A 26,262-nucleotide genomic window follows, 5' to 3' on the forward strand; every position below is an offset into this window, starting at 1 on the left:
AGGATCGCTGTAGGGTAGGATCGCTCCAGGAGCCCGTGCAGCTCAGCCTTTAGCCAGGAGATGGCGTTGCAATATAATCTCCCAGGAGGTGGGAGACACCTGCCTGTCCTGCCGCAGCATCCCCTGCCCTGGTGCTCTGCCTTGGGTCGAGCACGAGTGGCAGGCGCACCCTTCAGTATTTCAGCCGAAGTCTCAGTCTCAGCAGCATTTTCGACAACAGGATTACTGCGTGCCCCTCTGTAAAGCTCCAGTACAGACTAGTGTTGCAGTGGCCTTTCTACAGCTGTATTGTAAAGGTGACCCACAGTTCGTCATACCCAGCTTCTCTGCTTCAGCAATGTCCAGCTGGTGACACACCAATTTGCAGCAGTTTTTTTGCTTCTTTCAGTAGTTTCTCTTACACATGTTTATTGCCTTTCTGTCACTTTGGCTCAAAGGCATTCGTTTCTTTCTCTATGCCAATACAAACTTCTGTGCTTCATTTTTGCTCATTGCTAAATGTAACTTATTACTAGACCTTTAATTTCAAGGGACATTTTCTTTAATAAGATGATAATAATCTGACTTTATTGTAGTAAACTCTTTAAGCTTGCTTCCAATGCACTTGAAATCATTTCCACCCCTCATTTGTCATCCTCATTTTGATTAAAAACAGGGCAATGCATTCAGTTAATTTGGTGTGCTGGTTGTGGTTGAGAAAGAGTTAATTCTTGTCACTGTAGCACCTGTAGTAGTCAGGGACCTTTCCAGCTTCCCACAACAGAAGGGTCCTTCGAGAGGCAAGGCAAGGTAGACAGCTGTTTAGTTTCCTCCGTCTCCAAGGCAGCTACACCAAAAGCCTACCTGTACCCTTTTGGGTCCTTGAAATACCCTCTCCTGAGGTAGTCTATGCCAAGGATGCATGGAGCCTTGGGGCCAGTCACAATGGGGTGCTTTTGCCACTCATTCCCAGTTAGGCTCACTTCGGCCTCCAATACAGTTAGCTCTTGGGATCCCCCTGTCACTCCAGCAATGCTGATGGGTTCTGCCCCTATATAGTTTGATGGCATTAAGGTGCACTGTGCGCCGGTGTCCACTAAAGCTTTATACTCCTGTGGGTCGGACGTGCCAGGCCATCGCATCCACACAGTCCAGTAAGCCCGGTTATCCCTTTCCTCCACCCGGCTGGAGGCAGGGCCCCTCTAGTCCTGATCGTGGCAGTCACAACTCACTTCCTGTAAATGTGAATCAGGAGTCCCTCTATTACGCTTAGAAATAAAATCTGCGCTTCTACTCCTCTGTCTGGGGAGTTGCTCGCTGGAAACTGGAGCAGCAGCTTTCCTGGAAGAGCCTCCCTGAGTGACTGTTCTTCCTTGCAGTTCATGTACTCGTGCCTGTAGGGTCGAGGTAGGCTTGCCACCCCTCCTCATCATGTCCTCTCCGTAGTCACGCAGGTAGAACCATAGGGTGGCCCGTGGTGTGTATCCTCTCCTTTGAGCCAAAGGACGCTTATTCCTAACAGCTGAGACACTGCTCTGTCGAGGTGGGGAGTAGGACAGATCTTCTTTGAGTTGCTGGACCTCTTGGGATAGTTTCTCCACAGCAGAGACGAGCGAGGAAGAGATATTTGTGTCGTAATCCTGGAGTCTATCTATCACTTCTGCCACTGTTGGTGCCTTGTCATCTCTCCAGGATGTTACTGCTAATGAGTTTGCATGCGAAGATGGTGCGCTCCGTACAAACTTCCGCCACATGGGTCGTGTGCACTTGGCTTCATCTGGATCTTTGGATGACTGTTGATCGTCCAGGTCACCATAAATCACCTCAAGCACAGCTAATTCCCTGAGATACTGGATGCCTTTCTCCACGGTTGTCCATTTCCCTAGGCGATATGTAACATCTTCTTTAAAGGGATACCTTTCCTTCACTCCAGACAGGCGTCGCCTCCAGAGGCTGAGAGCTTGTGTCCCTTTTCCAATTGCTTTATTGGAACGCAATAAAGCCGTCAACGCCTCCTTCCCCAGAAAGGGATCCCAGTTGTTTGGCTTCTTTCCCCTCTAATTCCAGGCTGCTGGACCCATTATCCCAGCATCAGAGCAGCCAGATGACAATTTGCTTACCTGAACAATGGCCAAAATCTTTTGTATGTCCCGCAACTTGCTCAAGGACAGGGATCGAGTGGTCTCCATTTCATTTATGACTTCTTCCTCCTCTTCTCCTCATGATGGCCCTGCTTCTTCATCATCCCGTTCTAAACAAGTTGACATCCGCTTCCAAGATTTCTTCTTGAGTATGGGGGCGACTGATACTGGCATGGGTTGATTCTCTGATTCAGCTCCAGTGCCTGTCATGGGGGTTTCAGTGGCCGCAGTGCTTGTCCTAGGGTTTTGAGTGGCTGCAGTGCCTGTTGTTGAGGTTGGAGTGACCACATTGCCTGTCACTTTGTCTTTCAATCCAGAGACCTTCTCTTCCCCTTGGGAGCACTGAATACTGTTGAGCAGGGCTTGGTATGCATGAGCCAGGCCCCAGCACATCACAGTTGTCTGTGTCTCTGTGGAGTTCCCAGCGTAAAAACATACTTTCTCCAAATATTCTACTAGTTTTTCAGGATTCTGCACTTGTTCAGGGGTGAAGCTCCAAAACACTGGGGGTGCCCACTGGCCTAGGGATTCGCCTATGCTATCCCACATGTTCTGCCACGTGGGCAAGAGCCTGGGAGGGGCACGGCCACAACCAAGACAGCTGTCCCAAACTGGTCAATGTGATATTCATTCCGTACCATGTGACACCACAACCAGTATATTAACCAGGGCAGTTGGTGCTTGGGGGGCAGTTGTGGCTTGGGGACTGGCAGTGAGCGGCTATGTCACATGCTGTTTGTTTTGGTGGTTCATTTCCCCTTTCCCCCCAGCACAGGTTTCGCACCTCTCATTGTTTTCCTGTCCATTGCATTATTGTTGCGGTTATTGTTTTACTTTAATTATTAAACTGGTCTTATCTCAAGCCACGAGCTTTACCCTCCTGATTCTCTCCCCCATCCCTCTGGTGGGGGAGGGAGCGAGTGGCTGTTTGGGTCTGAGTTGCCGGCTAAACCACAATATTCGGGCATCCCATCTAGTTATCTCTTATTTCTTATTCATCCTTACAGCAACATACCTTGTCTCTTATGGATTCACTTTTTATTTATACACCTGAGGACTTCCTTCTCTTTGCTTTGGTGTGCTTCACAAGGTTATATATAGCTTATCTTCTGGCAACGCTCTTTATTGTGATGCAAATCAGCCTGGGGTTTCCTTGCTGTTACACTATGCTTTCCATTCCTTATGCATTCACTTTCTGCTTAATTGTAATTTCTTTTTGAGGTGACTGTTCATCAAGTTAGATCTGGAACTCACTTTTAAAAGCTCTTTCCTCTCGCTTGGGACATAGACACCTGAGAGTGTGAGCACCTTTCTTTTAAAGACAGTCCAAGCCTCTTCCAGCTTCAAACCTATGTAGCTTTACCTGTCCATTGCCAAACACTTAAGGTACTTAGACCTTCTTCCTCTGTCCTGAAGCCAGATCCAGAGCTTTTGTCATCCTCTCAGCTTTCTCCTCTCGTTTTTCATATTCAGTTGTTGTGTCAGCTTCAACACCAAATCTTGAGTTTCTTCCACTACAATATAGCAAACAATGAGCTCCTTCCTCTCTGTGCCAGTGCCAGGACACATACCGATACATTGACCACCTTTCCATTTTGAGCTGAGAAATTTGATCTCCTTTAAGGCAACTCAAAGAGCCACATAACTCCGTTTCAGGCCGGCAATACCACTTCTTTCCTCTGTCCTAACCTCGCAAAGTTTACTCTGGTTTTCCTGTTCAAGATCCTCTTTAGCTCTAGCCCCATTTGCCCTCAGATGGCTCTTATCTGCTGCATTAGTAAATGTCTTCATATCCTTAACTCTGTTACATTAAATAAGTGATCAAAGGCACATACTATTTCTTCTGGTGCCCAGAATAATACTAAATAACTAGATATAATATATAACTATACCTATTATATAACTAGATATTATATATCAGATATTTTATATATTATATTCAGGATTTTAGGTTATTGCTTTTCCTAGCTATCTCAATGAATCCTGTTTTCTCCTTGCCTCCATTTAGAGGAAATATAATGTTAAAGATGGAAAACACAAGGAAATATTTAATCAGTAAACACATAAGAGTTGAGGATTCTAAACTCATTTGCCTACAGTTGTTTAAGATAAGAGCAGTGAGCTTGATTCCCGTATTTAGAAAACTCAAAAAATGTGCCTGTTTCATATCAATAGGCACCAATATATCAGAATGAGTTCATCTTGCCAAGAGTATTTTGGAAAATAAGCAGGGCTTTTACAAAACTATCAAGGAAAATGTCAGCACGGAGAACAACAGTATCAACATATATGATTCATTATGAAAATGTCAATATGTATACTACTCTTGTGGCATGCATGTAATACTGCATATAGGGCACATAGAAGAGAGAATCTGTTGGCTAGAGATGTAACTAGAGACTAAAAGTTATTTCAGGCATGATTTGAGCATGCATTTGAGGAGAAAAGAGTCTCTTCTTCCAGGTGAAGAGACACTTACTGAATACCCCTGAATATACTGAATAGTCAAGGATAGAGTAGGAAAATACTCCTCTGCAAGAAAGGATGCAGAGAGACTAGACATCTGGATTCACTGTCAACATAGATGTATTGAAACTCTAGAGGGATCTAGCATCTTGGCCCTGGTACTACCCAATATCTTCATGAGCAGCCTAAGTAATGTAAGAGTGTACACTCATTAAATTCACAAACCATATCCAATGGAGAGGGACTGCACAGATACGAGTTTGGAAAAGGTCCTGAAAAAAAAGGAGGCAGCTCATCAGGAAAATATTCAGAAAAAAAACATTACAGGCAGTCATGATCAGGTGCACAAATACAGGCTGAAGAATGAGTAGGCAGCAGCACTAGGGCTTGGAGTATGTCTTAAAAAAACCCCACACATCTGTAGTGTCACAGTGCTTGGAAAAAAACCAAACACCCCCGGGGGTGTATGAACTACACTGTGGCCTACAAGACATGAATAATCCTTTCACTGGATTTGAAGCCTCTGAGGAACAGGAGATGACAGTCAGCATGGTAACTTCCCCCAGGCTGTACAAACCAAGCTCTAGGGAAGGTACTAACTTGTGTTGGTGTCCATAAGAGACAGACAGCACATACATGTAGTCTTCCATGATTCAATGCTCAGGCGGGATGACAGTAAAGAATGAAGAGTGAGTTGCTTGCTGGGATGAAATGCAGTAGAGACATTTGGATCTAAGTTATGGAGCACTTCAGAGAAGCCACCGGTCAATGTCTGTATAGTTCCCATTAACATAAGAAGAGATAGGATGAGTCTGGGGGGGTATGATAAAAGCACCTAAGCAGGAAGCTAGAAAAGATCAGGAATTTATTGGTGGCCTGATAAAATGCTCTTCTTCCATGCTTAGAATGGGACAGAAAAGTAAAAGAGCATTTCAGGACATGTTTAGGGGAAGGATGGTAGAACCATAAAGAAATGGCAAACAGTAGGAACATAGTGACTCTGTAAAGAAAACTGGATTCCATCTTAACCTAAATGAAACCTGGCTACTGCACAATATAATGCAGAAGATATAGTGGGGCTCTAAATTAGAATGTGGAACAGAGCTGTGATGTGTAGAAGGCCACAAAGTTTGAGATCAGCCACTTTATCTTAGGAATAAAAGCAAGAAAACTCTATTCTGATATAAGAACAGAATATCCTGAATGGAAATTAATGATAGTTAGGTAAGAAATTAGAATCATAGAATCATAGAACAGTTTAGGTTGGAAGGGACCTTTAGATGTCCCAAGCCCCCTGCAGTGAGCAGGGACATCCTCACTAGATCAGGTTGCTCAGAGCCCCGCCCAACCTGACCTTGAATGTTTCTAGGGATGGGGCATCAACCACCTCTCTGGGCAACTTGCGCCAGTGTTACACCACCCTCATTGTAAAAAATGTTTTTCCTATATCCAGTCTAAATCTACCCTCCTTTAGGTTAAAACCATTACTCCTTGTTCTGTCACAACAGGCCTTGCTAAAAAGGTTGCCCCCATCCTTCCTAAAGCCCCCCTTTAACTATGGAAGGCTGCAATAAGGTCTCCCCACAGCCTTCTCTTCTCCAGGCTGAACAACCCCAACTCTCTCAGCCTGGCCTAGTAGCAGAGGTGCTCCAGGCCTCGGATCATTTTTGTGGCCCTCCTCTGGACCCACTCCAACAGGTCCATGTCTTTCCTGTGTTGAGGGCTCCTGAGCTGGATGCAGTACTCCAGGGGGCGGTCTCACCACAGCAGAGTAGAGGGGCAGAATCACCTCCCTCGACCTGCTGGCCACGCTGCTTTTGATGCAGCCCAAGATATGGTTGGCCTTCTGGGCTACAAGCACACATTGCCAGCTCATGGTCAGCTTTTCATCCACCAGTACCCGCAAATTCTTCTCTTCAGGGCTGCTCTCAATCCCTTCATCCCCCAGCCTGTGTTGATACCAGGGGTTGCCCCGACCCACGTGCAGGACCTTGCATTTGGCCTCGTTGAACCTCATGAGGTTCTCACAGGCCCACCTCTCCGGCTTGTCTAGGTCTCTTTGGATGACATCCCATCTTTCTGGTATGTCAACCTCACCACTCAGCTTGGTGTCATCTGCAAACTTGCTGAGGGTGCACTCAATCCCACTGTCTATGTCATTGATGAAGACATTAAACAGTACTGGTTCCAGTATGGACCATTGAGGGACACCATTCATCACTGATCTCCATCTGGACATCAAGTCATTGACCACTACCCTCTGGATGCAACTATCCAACCAATTCCTTATCCACCAAACATTCCACCCATCAAATCCATATCTCCCCAGTTTAGAGAGAAGGATGCTGTGGGAGACCATGTCAAAGGCCCTGGACAGAAGTCCAGAGAGATGACATCCGTAGCTCTTCCCTTGTCCACTGGTACAATCACTCCATCATGGAAGGCCACTAGGTTGGTCAGACAGGACTCGGCCTTGGTGAAGCCATGCTGCCTGCCTCAAATCACCTCCCTGTCTTCCACGTGCCTTAGTGTAGTTTCTAGGAGGATCAGTTTCATGATCTTCCCAGGCACAGAGGTGAGGCTGAAAGGATGGTAGTTCCCCGGGCCTTCCTTTCTACCCTTTCTAAAGATGGGCACAGTGTTTCCCTTCTTCCAGTCCCCAGGGACTTCACTTGACTGCCATGACTTTTCAAATTGCTTGGCAACTGCATCAGCCAGCTCCCTCAGGGCTCTGGGGTACATCTCATCAGGTCTCATAGACTTCTATACATCCATGTTCCTCAGGCGGTCACAAACCTGATCCTCCCTCACAGTGGGGGGGTCTTTATCCCCCTGGTCTCCATCCTGAGGTCCATTGACTTGGGATGGGTGAGGGGAGAGGTTTCTAGTGAAGACTGAGGCAAAAAAATTGTTGAGTACCTCAGCCTTCTCCTTGTCTGTTGATACTCGGCCACCATTCTTGCTCATCGGGGGGTACACTTTCTTTGAATTCCTTTTCTGGTTGACGTACCTGTAGAAGCCTTTCTTGTTATTCTTTGCATTCCTTGCAAATTCAGCTCCAGCTGTGCCTTGGCCCTCCTGAGCCCATCCCTACACAACCAGGCAGCGTCCCTTTACTCTTCCCTGGAAACCTGCCCCTGCTTCCACTGCCTGTGCAGTTCCATCTTGCTGTTTAGTTTCACCAGCAGGTTTTGACTCAGCCATGCTGGTCTCTTCCCTCCCTTGCCTGATTTCTTACACCTGGGAACTGAGAGCTCTTGTGCTGTATGGACCATGCCCATAAAGATCTGCCAGCTCTCTTCTGTTCCCTTGTCCCTCAGGACCATTTCCCAGGAGGGTCCAGCTGAGTAACTCCTTGAAGAGCTGGAATTCTCCTTTCCTAAAATTTAGGGTCCTGCCTATACTCTTCGCTTTTCCCATATCCCTCAGGGAGTATGAACTCCACCAATGCATGATCACTGTGGCCCAGGCTGCCTCCATAAATCAATGAAGAACAGCTGAACAAATAAAACTCTGTTTAGAAAAGGTGCACGGTGGTGGACAACCAGATTAGATAAATTTTTACATGCATAAATTTTATGAGCTAAAGAAACAGATGAACGTTGTGAAATATGTGAGCTGAAATGATGAGTCTGACACAGAAGGCATATCAGAAACTTACTGGGTAGAAGAAAAACACGGAACAGTATAACTGCAAGGGTAGAAATTATAGAGAAAGGAAAAATAGAGGATATGTTGCTGGGGCAGTAGCGCAATACATCAAAAAAAAAAGTCATATAAGGTAAATGATACATCAACTAATAAAATATATTCCTTTTAGATTAAAATTCCACTCCCAAACAGGAAAAACATAGTATTAGGACTATACTATGAATTCCTAAGCAGAGTGCTGATGGTAAATATGCCATGCTAAGGAAATGCTGAGAGGCTAGAAGGCAGAAAGCAGGGGAATAAAAGCAGATTCCGTTATACACATGTTGAATGTGGGCCATTACTAGGAGAGTTGCAGAAACTGCATTTTAGACAGTATAAGTGACTCTTTTTTTGGAGAAACTAACCAGAAAACCAACAAAAGGAGAAAATAATACTACAACTTCAGGAAGTTTATTTGAAAGGCCACTCGGCAAAAAAAATAACCATGACATATCCATATAAAATATTATTTCAGGACCAAAATAATCCACAATGGTAATACTTAAAAGAAAAGTGAGGAATGCTATTAAAAAGAAATTTAAGAGTAACCAAAAAGGCTAAATGCTTGAGGCAGCATGAAGATTGTTTAAAGATGCTATATTAAAGTCCCAGAGAAAATGTACCCATCAAAATAAAGACATTTTAAAACATCCAAAAAGTCACCATCGTTAAAAGGCACATTAAAGGAAAATATTAAAGTAAACAGCTTTCAAAAACTGGAAGTCAGCCATTTTCCAATTATTAACCAGTGAATAAACTATCATTTAAAATTGCACATAGTAGCAGAGGAATGGAAAGCAGTAAATATGAACCGTTTAAAGAGGTCCTGCAAAACTACAAACCAGCCAGTCTTATTTCCATACTGAACAAACTGGTAGAAGCAAACAGAAAGTAAAATTATGAGATACGTAAATAACTATAATCATAATGCTGAAGACTCAGCATATTTTTGTGGAAAGAAGCCGTGCCTCAAAGGCCTCTTGCAGTTCTTTGAAGGAGGCAGCAAGCACACAAATGCATCTGATCTGCTTGATGTTGGATACTTGAATTTTCAAAGAGGTTTTGACACAGTCATTCAGCAACGACTCTTAGAAAAATTAAGTGATCATGGAGTACAAAGGAAGGTCTTCCCAAGGAGTAACAGTTGATTAAAGATGGGATACAAATGCTAGCAATGGTTTTAGTTTACCCAGTGGAACGCCACAAGTGGTGTTCTGGGATCGTTGCTATTCAACATATTGAGAAAAGTCCTGAAAAATGGTAGAAACAGTGCATGACAGAGCTCATGACAAAATCAGCCAGGGTGGTCAAAAGAAAAATGGATAATGAAAAGTTGAAAGAGGATCTTATGGTATGGGGTGAATAAGTGACAAAACGGTAGACAAAACAGTCAATAAATTCAAACTGTTGCAAAAACCCTGATGGTCTTTGTATATCAATGAGTTCTCACATATTAACACTTAGGAAGAGGTCAGGGTTCCCATGGACAGTTCAAAAACAATTATCATTTCAATATTTAGCACAAGTCAAAAAGGCAAACAGCAGACTAGGACCTGCCAGAACAGGGACAAAGGAAAAGACACAAGTCACTACTATACTACAACACTAAAGTGTACTGGGTGGAGATATATTGACCACTTCATGCAGTTCTGGTCAATTCGTCTCACAAAAGACAGACATTATGATTAAAGGTCTGGAAGCTCTCCTGCATGAGAAATAACTGAACAGTCGAGGATACCTCAGCTGGAGAAGAGATGATTCATGTGAGGGATTATAATGGAGGAGGACAAAATAATGGATGAAGTCAAGAAAAAAAATAGTAAACAATTATTTACTTTGCCCAGGTTATGGGAATCTGAGGGCATCAAATATAATTATCTAGCAGTAGGTCTAATGTAAATAGAATGGATCACTTCTTCACACAAAATATAAATTAAACTGCATAATCCATAGCCAGAGGGTATCACTGAGGACAACCATGGTGGGAAAAAGTCTCCTATGGCAAAGTGAACATAAAGAAGCATATACAACATATAACCCTGGAGGTTCTGGAACCTCTGATCCCTGCACACAAGACTGTTGGACTGTAAAACCTGCCACTGGGTAAGACTACTCTGACCTTCTTTCCTGTATCATCCTGAGACACCCCAGGATCCACCCTGGATCTCTGGCTTTACTCAGAACTGTTCTCATCCTTTGAATCTAGCTTTCCCACCTGCAGGGAGAGTAATCTAAATATCTACTATACTAAGTATAGTACCAGGCTGCAGTATATCCAGTAGCAGACATTCTGATTTTCTCCTGTGGAAGTGCTTCTCACCACTGTTGAACAAATTCCACAAAAAGAGACTGTTTCTTTTAGTCCAGAACATCATGTGCTTACTGGAACAGCAGAGAATCACATATAAGACCCTATTCAACTGAATAATTATCTTCCAGAACTCAAGAAGTTTCAGCTATACAGAGACCTTTAGAAAGAGAGCACATTGGAGATCCAAATCCCTGCCTTGGAACAATGGAGGGAGGAACTGACCCAGAAAACCAAATCTGCATTTTAAGTAATACCGTGATTCTGGGCCACAGGGAAATAAATGTTCCCCCAGATGTGGAGTTCAATCCAGCTGACACATGCTCAGTTTTACCCATTCAAAGATGAGTTATTTCAGTTATCTAATCCCTGCCCCCTGCAGTCTATGGAGATGGATAGATGTTTCCAGGCAGAGGTTCACTCCATTGTTCTTACATACATGTCTTAGGATGGTCAAATTGCAACCAGACACTGCTTTCCATATTGTTTATATAGACTTTACCTAACAGTTTCAACCGGGTACTTCCATTTTTTACTGCCAGGGTGTGATAAAGTGAGACCTCCACACTTGGACATGATGAAGTCAAAAGCAGAGGAGAAGGTGCAGCTTGAAGCTACAGCACTGATGAGGACACTGGTAGATTGAAGGTCCAGCATGTGCTGGCTAGGAGGTGGAAAAGGCAGAGAAAGGGAGAGGGACAGCAGTGTTCGAGAAGACCTGGTGGAAGGAGAATAAAGCATAGCCAGGGCACCAAATTCACAGAAATATCAGAACAGTATGTCCTGGGGAGTTGCACTGTTTGTGAAGGATAATACGATGTGCAACAGCACGAAAATACTGTGGGAAAGAACTGTAGGTGGAAAACTCTGTGTCTACTAATAAAAATGTAGTACAAGAACAGTACTCCCAACCCTTTGATCAGAAGAGTGATGAGGATCAGACAATCTTAACTGAGATTACAAAGGCTGCAAAATTAGGACAGGTAGTAATAGGGGGAGATTTCATCCACTCATATACATACTAGGTTAATGCTTCACTGGGATGAACTCCAGAGAAAAACTTTTGGAAAGCAATAAATGATTACTTGCCAGTATTAACTAGTCTAAATTGTTTGACCCACAAGACAGGATGCTATTCAGGATGTGGTCTGGAATAATGCATAAGACTCATTTCCAGAGGTCAAGTGGAAGAGCCCATTTGTAATAACAGAACACAAATTTAACTCTGTAGTGGGAGAGATCAATCTAAATAAATGCAGCATGTGGTTATTAAATTTCAAGAAAGGTAGCTATGTAAAAATGCAGCAATTAGTCAAAAAGAGCAGAAAAGAAGTCCAAAATACCCAAGATGACTACAGCTGTGGGTTGTTCAAAAATGCCAAAATGACATTTTAAAAATTGGTGGGCCCATTTAATGGGTCAAAAGGGGCACTCAGTATTGGCAAGACCATGGCAGAGAACCTCAAATGAAAATTTTGCTTCCACTGCTAATACTGGTGACCCTGAGATGTGTTTCACTCCTATGTACCAGGGCCACTGCAAAGACTGCTTTGCTGAAGACTGGGAGGTTTCCAACATGATCCCATCTACAGAAGAGGCTCTGGATGAAATCTTGAGGCCCACATACCACTGGAGTTGACCTCCAACCTGGGACATGGCAGGATGTGCTGTGAAGAACAAGATTACTGAGGGCATGGAGAAGCACACCCTCTTAGAAAAAGGTCAACAGGGCTACTGTAAAGGCAAGCCCTGTCTCACAGACATGCTGGAGTTTGGTGAGGGAGCCAGTAAGCACATGGATAAAGGGACCAGTCAACTACATATTTTGGGGTTTTCAAACAGCTTTGACAAGGTTCTACACCAAAGCCTTTTAAAAAACTAAGGTGCCATGGGCATGGAGGAGAGGTCTTGTTAAGAACCAAGAGTTGGTGAAAGCATAGAATGCAAAGGATAGGGCTTAATGGCAATTTTTCACCATGACTAAGAGTCAGCTGTGGGGCCGCAGAGGTAGGTGCCAGGACTAGTTTTCATCTTATGGGTGACCTCAGGCATGGAGGGGTGCAGTGAAATCCCCAGGTTTACAGAGCATCCTCAATTCCTTCAGGTGGTTGGCTACCTCACTGAAGGCGAGGAAATCCAGAAGGACCTCACAGAACTGAGCAAGTGAACCAATATGTGGCAGATGAACTTCAGCGTAGGAAAATGTGGTGTACCCATAGGGGAAAATTATCTGTATCAGGCCTGTATGATACTGAACCTGGAACAGCTCAGGAATAAGCTCAGAATCATCATCAGCTGTTCTCTGAAATAATCATTAGCTCAGTGTGCAATGACAGATAAAACATTCAATGAATGTTGGCCACTGTCAGCAAAAGTGATAATAACAAAACAGAGGGCACCATTTTGACCCTCTATAACACCTTGGTACAGCCATATCTTGGGGGCTGCATGCTGTTCTGGTCTCTGCATCTCAAGAAGGACATTAGAGAGGGTGCAGAGAAAGATAATTAAAATGACTGAGGGATGCAGCAGCTGCTGTATGAGGAGAGACTGGAAAGGCTGACGTCTTCACTTTAGATAAGAAAAGGGCAGGGAGGATTGATAAGATGGAGGCCTGGAAAATTGTGAAAGCAATGACTTAGCTGAATGTAGGACAGCTATGTTAGCAATCTGCAGCACTAGAATCAGGGGCACTTCATGAAATTAGGAGATTGGTTTAGAAGAGACAATGAGTTCGGGCAAATCCACGGACAATAGGTACAGAACATGGACTGAAGCGAATAAGTAGGGTTGTATGCAACGATTGTGTGTGCTGTGGGAGGATAAGGGGGATGGAGCACAGAGAACAGTTTGGCCTGCTCTCCCTAAACAGCATCAGCTGGAGGCAGAATCTAGGCTAGGTGGAGCATCATCTGACCTGGTAGAACGTTTTTAAGAAATGAAGCAATACTCATAGACAGTGTCCAGGAATTTTCAATGTTGGCAGACAAGCAGATAATGTTGTCTGAAAGCTAAACAGCAAGGTAAGAGCAAGAGGATGGAGTAGAAGAAGGTAAAGCACCAAAATGAAACCTGACATTATCAGAGGAAATGAAGACCAAAAACAGTTTCCCATTATCATGGATAAAAAAAAATAAGAGCTACGTTATTCAGTATTTTGGTAACGAATATTTTCTCAGTGTCACCAGTCTTTGTCACAGTAGTTGCTACTTTTTCTTACCTGTATGTACCAGCAAGAACTTGGTCACAATCGATCAGGATAAACTTCTCCAGAACCTGGCCTGCAAATTTCTTGCCTGCTTTGCTGTAGTATGTGTCTCCACTCAGACATCTTATGCACATGTTCTGAAACCAAAGAAAGCAGAGTTGGTAAGGGGACATGTGTTGAACTAAACTGAAATATTCCCTTATACATCATTGATGGACTCCCTTCAAGCAGGAGCTCTGCTTCCAGAGGTAGAATACAGCAAGGCGTTAAGTATTTCTTGGCTTCTACATATCAAATATTTTGTCACACTGTCTGCTTCTATGAGATAAAAATACCAGCAAATATTAACAAGTTGCATGTAGGTACAAATGCTGGTTTGAAAAAAAATCTGGAGAATCCTATGAGCCTACAGATCATTTCTGAATTATGTAAGACTACATAATTTCTTCCAGATTATTGATAATATTCAACTAACCACACCAGTTGATGGCTCTGCATTTAAACTAAATTTTGACCCATAACAACTAGCCAGTTTCTAATCAATTGAATGTACTGTTCTGATTTTATACAGCGACAGCCTTCTTAAAACCAAAATATCACTCAATAAAAAAGATTTACAGAAAAGTATGTCTACATTTTAAGAATTACCTTTTATTGGCATATTTAAAAATTATGTTTAAATTTTCAGCTGCGGTACTCAGGTGAAACAGACCTGATCCTCATCTGCTTTAAAGACTGCAAAGAACTTCTTTGATACAACTTCAACCTGTAAAACTGACTGCCCAGTACAAAATGGGAAATAAGGCTCTCGGTATCCATCACAAGCCTTTTTTGTAATGTGAGTTTTTTGCCCGTAATAAAAATTATTTGCACCTCAGTTGGGGAAGGCAAAAGAGGAGAATAGTCACTGGAAACAGTTACTAGCCTGATCTCTATGATACAGTGCTAAACAAGGCATCTTATATGTAAATATACATCCCTAAGGTTGCACCTATGCTGGCCTGCCAGATCATCCCTTACTGCCCCTCCAGGCAAGCCCCCCGCCACCTGCAGTGGCTTTGGCGCACTGCAGGAGCTGTCACAAACTGTCACCACCTGCGTTTGGTCTGCCAGATCCCTTTGTGGGCAGCTCATCCCTGCCTAGCATCAGCCCAACAAAAGATGAAGACCCAAGGCAGTTGGTATGGGGTGCGCATGCCGCCGGGGCCAGTTTATCTCTTGGCAGAGGTGGGTGCTGCCTATGGTAGGTGGGCACTGCTGGTGGAGGTGGCAGCCTCTCCTCCGCCATGCAGCAGTTTTCAGTCTGGCCATACCCAGCAGTTTGTAACAGCCAGTGCTGCAGATAAGAGACAAGCACAAATAGTTGTGATTTGCCTACAGATGTACTCCACACAATAGAGACCCACTTCCCTGCCACCCCTCCAGGACCTGCTCCTGGGCATCACTGTGACCCCTTCTCCCCTCCTCCTCCCAGACAGGTTGAAGATGTGTGGGCTCCCCAGATGCCTGCACACAGCCAGGAACCAGCTCGCCCAGTCTCTGGCCTCAAGTGGGGTTCATGGCGCAGAAGTTGTGCCTCGGGGGTGAGGAGCAGGAGGCAGTCACCCTGTGGCAGATGACTCCATTCCTGATGGCCTTCTGCTTCATCAGAGTCCCTGTGGGCAGGAGGTGGACTTCCGGGAAACATCTGCTGGGGAGCTCATGGCAGCAGGGTGGGAAAGGCTTGGCTCTCACATCACGTTCAGGAAGTCTCCCTGCCCACCCAAGGAGTACCATTTCCTTCAGGTCTTCATAACAGCAGCAAATCTCCTCCAGACCAGGGGCCATCTGACCCAACAGTCTATCTCTTGCAGTGGGAAATGACAGCTGGGGAAGAGCAGGATGAAGGCAATCATTTATGGTGCTGCCCCCTAATATTGCTGCTGACTCGGTTTTCTGCTCAGGGGATTTCCTGAGCCTCTTGTGATTTGTCTTAGTGGGACCTCACCTGGACCTCTTCTCCAAGTACTTGTCCAGTCTTCTCTTGAGTTCATGGAAACTGTTAGCAGGGACAGAGCTGAAGCTTCACAAGCTTTGCATTGCAACTCTCACTTGTTGCCTTCTTGCGTCCCAGAACACATCCTCATCTGTCACCTATGAGAAGGGAGAAACTGCTTCCCCATAAGGACAGCTATGCATTGGAACAAGTTACCCAGAGGTGGTGCAGCCTCCATGCTTGGAGATTTTTCAAGACGAGACTAGTTAAGGCCCTGAGCAGCTATGTCTGACCTCACAGGTGACACTGCTTTGAGCAGGCAGCTGGAATTGATGACTTCCTGAGGTCCCTGCCAACTTGCATTAACTTGTGATACTCTGAAATGTCACCACAAGTTGCTGATAGAGAAGATACACTGGATGCCTGGGGAGGTGTTCACCTAATCTTGTTGCCAATCAACACAGCGATTTTTTTTCTTCCATGGCTGAGGTTTTACTAATACTAGTTCTCACTGGGAGAAGCTTCCTCTCCCCCCACCAGGGAAGTTAAAACCACTTCAAGTAAGGGATATCCCATAGATTTGTCACCACAGGATTTCCTTACTCCCTCTATCCTTTCCAAGGCTGGGTGAGTTTCTGATATCTGGCTTTTTGGTTTTTTTTATCCCCTTCTTCCTCTAGTAATCCAGGCCCTGAATTGTCCAAATAAGATGAGAATCCTGAAGTCTTGCAGGAAAGCCAGACTGCCAGGTACCACTCTGACTCAATTTAGACAGTAGGTTTAGGTTCAGCAGATGACCATTTGCAAAAAATCCAAGTTACGTCTTCTGCTGTGACCGCTGGCAACGCTCATTGCGCCACTGGGGGATTTGCTGATGTTCAGCACCAGGATTTGACACCAGCAGGTTCACACAATGCTCTTAGAAGTAAGATGCTGGAGGGGCAATTGCCCCAAATTCCCCATTAAACCCCAGATTGTCACCAATTATTCCAAGTGGAGATTTACCATCTCATCCTGTCACAACCCAGAGCCAGAAATAAATTATGAACACTCATTCCACTTAGATATGAATATCAAGTATGTATGTTAAAGTACTGATTGAGATGCATCAGCTTAGGAGGCACTTCACATTGAGACCTACCCATGAGTCACTGAACTGGGGAGGCAAGTGTTAATTAGCCATTCAAGCACAAGAAGTGACACCAGGTCTAATAAAGAGATGTAGACATCTCCATGGATGTGAACTCATTCTGATTTTAATTAAAAACAATGGCCAGGCTCTTGGATAAGAAGGAAATAAAACAAATTTTGGAGAGATATGGGGGTGCATTTCTGAGTCTGCAAGTTCCCAAAACAACTTGTCACATTGACACATTAATTTTTATTGTTTGCCTGCTCTGGGCACCACACATCATTGCTGATGGGCACCCACTGGGTGGGGAATCAGACTTTTCACAAATCCTTCATGAACCCACAACTGAATCACAAAGCCTAAAACCGGATCTTAACGTGAGATTTTTTAACTTGTAGTTTTACACTGAGGCAGTGCAGCAGAGCTAGGAGGAAATGGTAGGTTTTGCACCAGGACGTCTGAAGGGACTCACTTCTTCCCTTCCCCATCCAGCTATTGCACTACAGCAGCTCTGGCCAGAATCTAGACTGAGCTGCAGGATCTGAACTATGAGCAATTTAAGTCTTGCAATTCTATGTCTTAGCGCAGGGGCTGAGAGGGAACAAGGAAAGGAGGTGATACAGGTCCGCATGAATCTAGGTTTTCTGGTCCACCTCTGGCTGCCTATCTGTACCAGCCCAGCAAAGCATTCAGTGATGCACTGCATCTTATTGCCCTTGACTTCACAATTCTGTGTAAAACTGAAATGAGGACTACAAAATATCAAGATATGGAACTAGGACCCGTCACCCCTTCCCCTGTGCTTCCAGACAGATCTTTATTTCCTAGACCAAACAGCCATGGTATATTAGCCTGGGACAGTAGGAGAAGGGACTAAGATCCTAGGGACCAGGCAGAGGGTATAGAACAAAGGGTACATATTTTTTGTTTCCAAGACCTGTTTATCATATCCAGTGTGTGACTGAAAACTTACTGGGAAGTCGTCCTGAGTAAGATTCATTTTATTGCACATTTCCACAAAATGCTTCAAGTACTCTTCATCCAGGATCAGGTAAACAGGGACACGCCGTCTGCTTGAGGCCTCCAGCAGGTCACACAGTATTTCCATGTCTGTAAACAGATCCATCACAATTGCTATCACCTAGCCAGGAGAAAAGAGAGGGTGAAGGGGGGTGAAACAAGAGACTGTTGAAATCCCATGCCCAAGTGAATTGTGCTTTAAAGTATGAATTAAGTATTCAAACCTCCTGAGTTACTAGAGTGTCTGTGGCCACATGAGTGGAGACTGCTTCTGGACCTTTTTGTTTAACAGCTCTTACCCACCATGGCAGACACTTTTAATAACTATGATGACATTCCTCATCCAGCTACCTCCTGTCTCATCTGTCATTCACAGAAAGAAATAGCTGAAAGGCTAATGCATGTGCACAAACTCTGAATATCATTGATGCAACAACTATGTATTGCCTTAAGCAAATATGCCAGAAATACAGCATATAAACAGAAGAGCCGAGACTGACCAAAATTGTTATTCAGTCGGTATGAGTGACTCCACAGATGACTAGCATATTAATATAAAGAAGTATAATTTTTTCAGGAAGCACACACTGCCAGGTAAGGGAGAAGGTATCTTGATCAAGTATGTACATGTCCTTGTTCCGAGATTACATCCTAGGGGCAACTAAACAAAATCGTAGAATAACATGTGGGGGAAGGGATCATGGTTTTAGCTGGGATAGAGTTAATTTTCTTCCCTTTCCCTGCTGGCAGCACTCCTGCTAACGCAGCCCACAATGCAAGTGATAGTTATAAAGGCCAACGGGAGGAAGAAGGAATAATACTAACATTATTTAGAAAAAATACAAGAAAATCTATCTTAATAAACTGAAGACTTGCAAGATAAGGCCTCCAAGGGAGGGGTTTTAAAAAGGAAACTAATTTTAAAGAGAACTGCCAGTTCTTTAAAGAATGACATTGAAGAATACCAGGCCAACCCATCCCACTGTGGAGATGGGACTGGAGGCAGCAGACCATCTTGGCTAAATCAATTCTCCAGAAACTGAAAGGAAAATACAAAAATGGAAGGTTATGACAAGTACCTACTACAAGTTAGTTGACCCAGAACTAGAAAATTCAAAGTACAGTATGGCCTGCAATCAGAACATGCATCAAGGGAAATTAACCATAGATAGATTAGGATGTGACCAGAGAAGCTGTTCCGCTGGTCCTCACAGAGTGAGGCTGCCAGCAGATAACATCAAGGCGGACATTATTTGGATCAGGAGGGGACTGCTGGGACCCATCTCTTGGCTGTCACCATTAGCAACAGGAATCAGAGGGACATCTAGGAGAAGGAGGGAACAGGCAAGAGAACAGTTGCTGGGCTGGATCACTTGGCAGGCCTGACACACTTCACTGGAGGGTGCTTGCAGAGCAATCCGGTGACTGAGACCATGTTCTATTAACAGTTAACACTGAGAACTCATGGAAGATGGCTAAACATTGGGGGACTGAAAAAGCTAAAGTAACAAAGGATTTACCAATGGGCCAGATCCATTTCAAAAGCTGAAAAAAAATAACAGAACTACTGAACAAGTACTTTAGTCCCAGTCTTTACCATATCTTAGCAGTAAATAGGGTAACTGTTTGGTACTTGTAAGTTGTGTGCATAAGTCTGGTTTTGAGTTCCTGCATTTAGTAGAGGACGCCTAAATAAAGATGACACAAAAAGCACTGAGGTTTGGAGTGAAGCTCCAATGGCCTACTTTACCCTACTACTCAATGTTCATGCCCTACTACACCCTGCACACAAAATGCATGACAGAATTTGTTCTGCTGCCCACCATGCACCCCATGAGGAAGCAGGAATCCTTTTTTCAAATGCCTCCTCTGCCTGCATTAGAATACGGCCATGAATGCAATTCTCCATAGTCCAAATCACCCTATGGAGCAGACCATGTAGGGTGAGCCGCTTCTGCTCAGCTGCTCCTCTCCAAACAAAGAGCTAAATGCAGAGGACAGCAGTGAGGTTGACTTCTACATGTGCAGTGGTTCAAGCTTTAAACAGGAGTAGGCTGAATCACGTTCACAGGTCTGGCCTGGAATAGCTTCAGAAAGAGTAGAGGATCTCCAGGTATTACTGTCCTTGAATGTGGGGACAGGCTCATGTCTCTGCTCCAGACTGGCACGCTGGCCCCAGATCTCCCACTGCCCAGTAGCTCTTCTGTGGTTTTCATTAATAAACTGCCTCTTCCCAGGCTTATACTCAACGGCCTAGGTGCTGAGTGGAGGCAGCTGCCATGGGCAGAGCAGGGCCCCATTGGCTTCCCCATGCTCTCCCCCGGTCTTTTGCTTGGCAAGCTGGCTCCTATCAGCCTTGCTCTGCCTGCACACACCATGCTCTGCACCGTAGCCATGGCAGAGGAGGGCAGCAATGTCCAAAGGTTGCTTCCTGCTCCCTTGGGGATTTATGCCTTTTGCAGATGGACTAGATCTCTTGGCTTTATCTGATTTGTCCCCAAAGACCATCTCTGTGATGATGCTTTACCTGCTGTCATTGGCCTCAACATCTTGCAGAAGACCCCAGGCCTAGCCCACCCCAGCAATGTATGGGGAAGAACTTTCCTGGAGGCTGGTGTGATCCCAGGCATCCAATGGGACACAAGGCAACTGTCATCAAGGGCTAAAAATCAGGCCAAAACTACATCTCCACCCTCTCACCCTGGCCCTGGAAGACACAGGCTTCAGAGCCTGACTCCGAAAGGCACCTCTTTTGCAGCCCTCATCAGTGTTGTCGTGCTGGTTTTGGCTGAGAAGGGGTTAATTCTCCTCACTGTGGGGGGGTGGCTGCCTTTCCGGCTTCCCCGCTCTGCCGCGTGGCGGGGTGGGGCTGGGAGGGGCGGGGCCGTGGTGGGGGCGGCTGACCCTGACTGGCCAATGGCAGGTTCATTCCATACCATGTGACACCGTGACCAGTACGTTGAGGGGGGGCAGTGGCAGGTCGGGAGCGGCGCGGCGCCGGGCGGCTGCGGCGCGTGCAGTTTGTTCCCCTCCCCCACCCCGGGTTTCGCACCTCTCATTGTTTTCCTTTCTATTGCATTGTTGTTGTTGTTTTTTTTATTATTTTAATTATTAAACTGTTCTTATCCCAACCCACGAGCACTACCCTTCTGATTCTCCCCCCCATCCCACCGGTGGGGGAGCGAGCGAGCGACTGTGTGGGGCTGAGCTGCCGGCTAAACCACGACAGTCGTCTTCCCAGAAGCCTTATGAGGCTCTGGCAAACTCCCCTCCTGAAATGCACCCATCTGGCATGGACAGCAGAGTCAGTACTAGAAAACCTCTGAAAGCAGTGAGAAGGATCGTCAACTTCCCAAATTAATGTTGCTGCTAAGCTATGAGCATTAGGTACCGCTAAGACCCTCACAGAAAAAGCAGGACTTTACCATGTCTTTCCACACTGGCCTTCAGCTGAAGACCAAAGACAATTTTGCCAAATGACTTTGATGGGCCACCCATCATCTAATGATGACGCACCAAGAAAAAAACTATAGCCGGCACCTTGTGTAAGGCCTCAGGCAAGTCCCTCTAAGCCACACTTGCCTCACAATATTCCAGCTCATCTCAGACTTAGGTCTGAGGCAAGCTTGGCCCTGGGGACAATCTAAACTTGGCTTGGGAAGTCAATATGACAGAGTCAAGAGAGACCAATGGTCCCCATATCCCACATGCTGATAGGCACTGCTTGTGCCTAGTGTGCACAGAAAGTCCACACTGTCTTGTTTTTCTCTATTAGTTCTCACAGGCTTTGGCAGAGTTCAGGGCTGTTGCTTGCCCATAATGGCACTGCCAGTCTGCAGTGCTCGTTGTGAGAGCGATGGGGCTGAGCAGGCGGTAGCATGGCTGTGCGTGGCAGCATGTGGCACAGAGCCAGCCATGACACCCAGTGCCCTGGGCTTGATACATCTGGCTGCCAGGCAGACTTGCATCTCCTGGCAGCCTCATGGCAGGACTCTGGCGTCAGCATGGGAGCAAGTGCCTCAGGCAGTGGGACGCCTGTGCAAGCTGGGTGGAGCCCTGCGTGACAGTCCGACTCATGTTTTCCAAAGTGGGTCTTTGCTTGGTATCAGGAGGTGGAACAGGCTATGGCTCTCTTCACGGCCTCTTTACAGGTGATCCCTTCAAGGAGGGATTTGGGTAGAGTTGCTCCTGGTGGTGCTGGCAAGTACCCACAGCCGATGCTGGGCAAGAAGGCTGGCAGACCCATGTGCACTGCAGTTTGCAGCAAGGAGCATTGCAGTGGGGAGAGAGGGGAGGTTGTGCCCTGCCACAGCCTCGCATAGTGGAGATGCAGGCACCCATGGTGGGGCTGCTTATTCTAAGGATGGGTGCCACAGGACAACTGTAAGGGCCACTCAGATCACCACATCCTCTTGGTAAACAAAGCAAACAGCTCTTATAATAACATCGACTCAACCCCAAAGCCAAGAAATTTTTGGTGAAGATGACCCTGGAATTCTTCCCCTTTAAGCCTTCTAGGTACATATTGTCACAAAAGTGAGGTCTAAAGCCTCAAAGACCAACAGGTCTGTAAAGCAGTGGAAGTTCGGTAACTAAGTACCATCTCATCAGGCTCGTGCCAACTCGTGTCTCACATTTAAAAGTCTCAGGCATTTCAGTCAATCTGGTCTTACAAACCTAAGCAACATATATCCAGTGCCTCCAGCCCCTCAGTTCCAGTGGTGGGTGCTGCAAGGCTGGGGCTGGCTCGGAGCATCCCTGTTCCTCACCATGCTGATCATGGCCTCCAAGCCCGTGACACCGCCTTGGTGGGTCAGGACATTGCAAAGACACAGCTGCCCCAGAGGCACTAGAAAATTCACACCTTGCCATTGTAGGGTTAAATCATGATATTTCTAAATCCACTTCTGGAAACTCACAATTCAGCAGTTATTGCAGTCATCACTTTGGGAATTACAGCACTAACCAGCACCCCACTGGGGTTGCCATCTGTCTGGTTTTTAACCAGCACAGCTGGTTTTACTGGTATTGGCCAATAGCAGCGTGGGTGTGGTCATTACCATAGTGCTGCCATTTGAAGCAATACACTGCTGCTCTGGGGGACCATCAAGGACCCCTCCACTATCGCACATAAATGCAGCCAGTGTCAGAGTTGTACAAGAGGGGCAAAAGAAGCAGCATGGAGAGTTCAAAAGAGATTGTAACAAAAGTAATATTGTAATAGTATGATCAAATGAAGGCTAAGGTGTGGCTGCACTGCATCTTCTTACATCTGCAAAGATAAAAGCTCAAACCTGGAAATACATCTTCAAAGAGAGCTGGTTAAATACAGCAAAGTAGAAAGACAAACCACACCAGGAAAAGGTACCAATAAAACATGCCCTTTTTGCTGATTTGTCAGTACAAATATGCTGTTGCAAAATATGTCAGCTGATGTTGTTCTGTATGACTGTACAGGAGAAAACAGCAAACAACATTTCAAGACATACGCCTTCCTGTCTACAGAACCCACGAAAGGCATTCAGGGATCTCAACATCTCTCTGACATACCACTAGCACTGCTTCCCCCTTCTATGTCAGCTGTAAACACACAGAAGAAACACTCTAAAGGAGGGATATATGAAGAGAGCTAGACGTCTAGTGGAGAAAAATATTTGAAATGTAGAAAGAGCAGTTGAAAAGCAAAAAAGCAAGCGGTTCTCTGCACAGTTGCTACTGGCATTTCAAGCAAGAGATGTTTTTACCTCTGGTTGCTCTTTTGTCATCAAAAGACATACAGGTAACATCCTTTTGGATGGTTTGATGAGCAAAATGACTCAGTAACTACTTGAAGAATTGTAACTGGGGTTGTGAATGGGCTGGAACTACCATCAATCGTACAGTTAATCATGCGAAGCACTGGCCAGAGCTTCTAACCTAGAAGCCAGTAAAACACCAGTAATGGACCAGTAAGTATGTTGAAAACTCATTCTCACATTTCATGCAACAGTCAAAAACGCTGTCTGAAAATCCCCAGCTCGAACACAAAGGGCTGAAGATTGTCACTGCTTTTTCAAACCAAGCAAAAAAAGTAAAAAGCTCAAAATGTACTTAAAGTACAATAAAGCACCTACTGCCTCGGCAACCTCCCTGCAGCACTAGAGAAATTCCTGTGAACTGAGAAAGCAGCAAGATGTTTTTCATGTGGTTTAAAGGATCATAATATCATCAGAGATCATCAGACATGCGCTAAGTGACAAGGGGACATTTCTTGGTAGGTATTTACTTTGTGCATTCTGCCATGACTACGTGTTAATCTCCATTGCTGAAAAGGATGCAGTATGTGTCACAGGACTTCTCAGATCATTTAAGATATCATAAATCAGCTGCCTGCAAGGACAAACAAAGCTTTTTGTCACTTACTTCCTGGACAAAACATCCCATATTTGCCTACAAAGGGGCAATAGAAGTTCAGGCATTAAGCAATGGCTGCTTACAACTAAGCAGTAGTTTATGTGGCAAAACAGTCGTCTTTTGGACAACAGAAAAAGATCCACATTTACCTCATATCATGCCCAAATTTCAATATGTGGTTCTTTGATAATGTTATGATGCTGCATGGCCACAGTTTCATCTGCTGAGAACATAACTTTTTTTGCTCAACACTACAGATGGTGATAGAAGATAACACTTTAGCTCAGTCTGCCTGGCAACACCTTGTGTTCTTGACTAAGCTGAAGTCCAGGCTTAACAATTCTTTATCTCCCACTTTCTGTGCTAGGCAGTAATGAATTTAAGGAGTGACTGTAAAGTTAAATAAGAAACTACTGGAGTGATAAGAGAAATTGCCTAGAAGCTGAGTGGTTAGAAGTGAACTTTGCACTAAAAGTTTACTCAATATTGCCACACTATTCAAATGAAATACTACAAAAGAAAATTAACGTGGAACAGATGAAAAAAGCCATAAAGATGACAAAGACAATAAAAGCTGAAAATGTGTCTGAGATACAGTTGCCAGAGCTGCTGCTTTAGCACACAGTATAGCAGCAAAGTAAAAAGAAACGAGAAGGAGCATAATTTAGTGAGTAAATTCACAGTATGACTGTGCTTGGTAGGCAAGTATTGTAGTCATCCACTTTTTATTACATCCAAAGGTTGGCAATCTCTACCCAGCACAAACTGTGCAATGGGGCCAAACAGGCTGATCTTACTTACAGAGAGGCACAGACATCAAGTCTAGAAGATATGATGATGTATTCTAACCTACTTCAAACCACAGGCAGGGATTTTCAGTCCCACAAGTTTACTCAGGTCCTATGTTCTCCCACAGCTACTCACCAGTGGTATCCTCTTGTCCTGCTTCACATGATGTCCGGGGGTGGACAAAGCCCTGGCCGTGCCAAAGCCCTGGCAGAAGGACTGGCTGGTGCACGCTTGCTGGCTGACGACAGCTAAGCGTTAATGCGGCACACCCTGCCACTCGCTTGCTCCAGGCTTTGGTACCATGCTCTGCATACCCGCAAATATAAACAGAGAGTGCCTTGAAGGGCACTGCCTGTATGACACGAAATCCCAGGGAGAAGGAAATTACAGGAAAGGAAAGGAGCAGGAACAGTTACAGATCTGCTAGAGAAAAAGCAATCACATCATGCCAGACATCTAGAGAGCAGCGACAGCTTGGAGCATGTGGTGTACAGTTGTGGGACCAGCCGCCAGGCCTCGGGTGCTATGGCACAAGACCCCACTCAAGGGATGCAGCTCTATACATACCGTCCGTGCCCGGCTGATCAGAGACCGGAGCAAATCCTTAATGCTGTTAGCTTTGTTTCTTTGGAAAATCACAGTGGCTTGAGTCTGGCCAGACACCGTGAGGAGTGGTGTCCCTGGCCACCCTAGCTCCAGTACTGGAGGGTGCACATCAGACATGAGTGGGAAGTAGGTGCCAGACGTTAGTTCAGAGTTGAGGGAGGACCTGTCTCCAAGGTCTGCGTCGCCAGGCTCAGCGTCTTTGTCTTTCATTGCACTGGGATCTGGAAAGATTTGGTTTCTTTGATGGCTCATATATTCCTTGTCCAGGGTGGAAAGAAAAGGCAGCTCCCGTTCCTCAGCAATTGCACTCAGGTAGCCATGTTCCCCCTGCTCAAGAAAGGCGTCTACGGCAAGCCTGGCTGTTTCACTGTGCTGGAGCACCAGTGGGGTGGGCTCCCTCCACCATGGCTTCTTCAGCTGCTCTAGGCGGCTCTTCAGTGGCCCAGACACCCCTTGCTGGCCCCCATAGCTGCGATGGATCTGGGGTCTCACCTCTACTGCTAGGTAATTGAACATGACCGGAGCTGTTGATGCTTAGAAGTGCCTCTCCAG

General features: G+C 45.3%; 1 protein-coding gene across 1 annotated transcript in view; it reads right to left on the reverse strand.

Annotated features, from left to right (window-relative positions):
* FAM83C (family with sequence similarity 83 member C) overlaps nucleotides 1-26,262 on the reverse strand; it is a 32,359-nt gene extending 6,097 nt beyond the window's left edge. The window contains exons 1-3 of the mRNA XM_075109100.1: nucleotides 25,672-26,262; nucleotides 17,876-18,043; nucleotides 13,808-13,932 (exon numbers count right to left, since the gene is read on the reverse strand). Of these exons, the coding sequence (XP_074965201.1) occupies nucleotides 13,808-13,932; nucleotides 17,876-18,043; nucleotides 25,672-26,226 (848 nt within the window). The 5' untranslated portion in view covers nucleotides 26,227-26,262. The remainder of the gene's footprint in view (nucleotides 1-13,807; nucleotides 13,933-17,875; nucleotides 18,044-25,671) is intronic.

This window comes from Phalacrocorax aristotelis, chromosome 13 (genome assembly GCF_949628215.1).
Source record: "Phalacrocorax aristotelis chromosome 13, bGulAri2.1, whole genome shotgun sequence".
NCBI classification, from domain to species: Eukaryota; Metazoa; Chordata; class Aves; order Suliformes; family Phalacrocoracidae; genus Phalacrocorax; species Phalacrocorax aristotelis.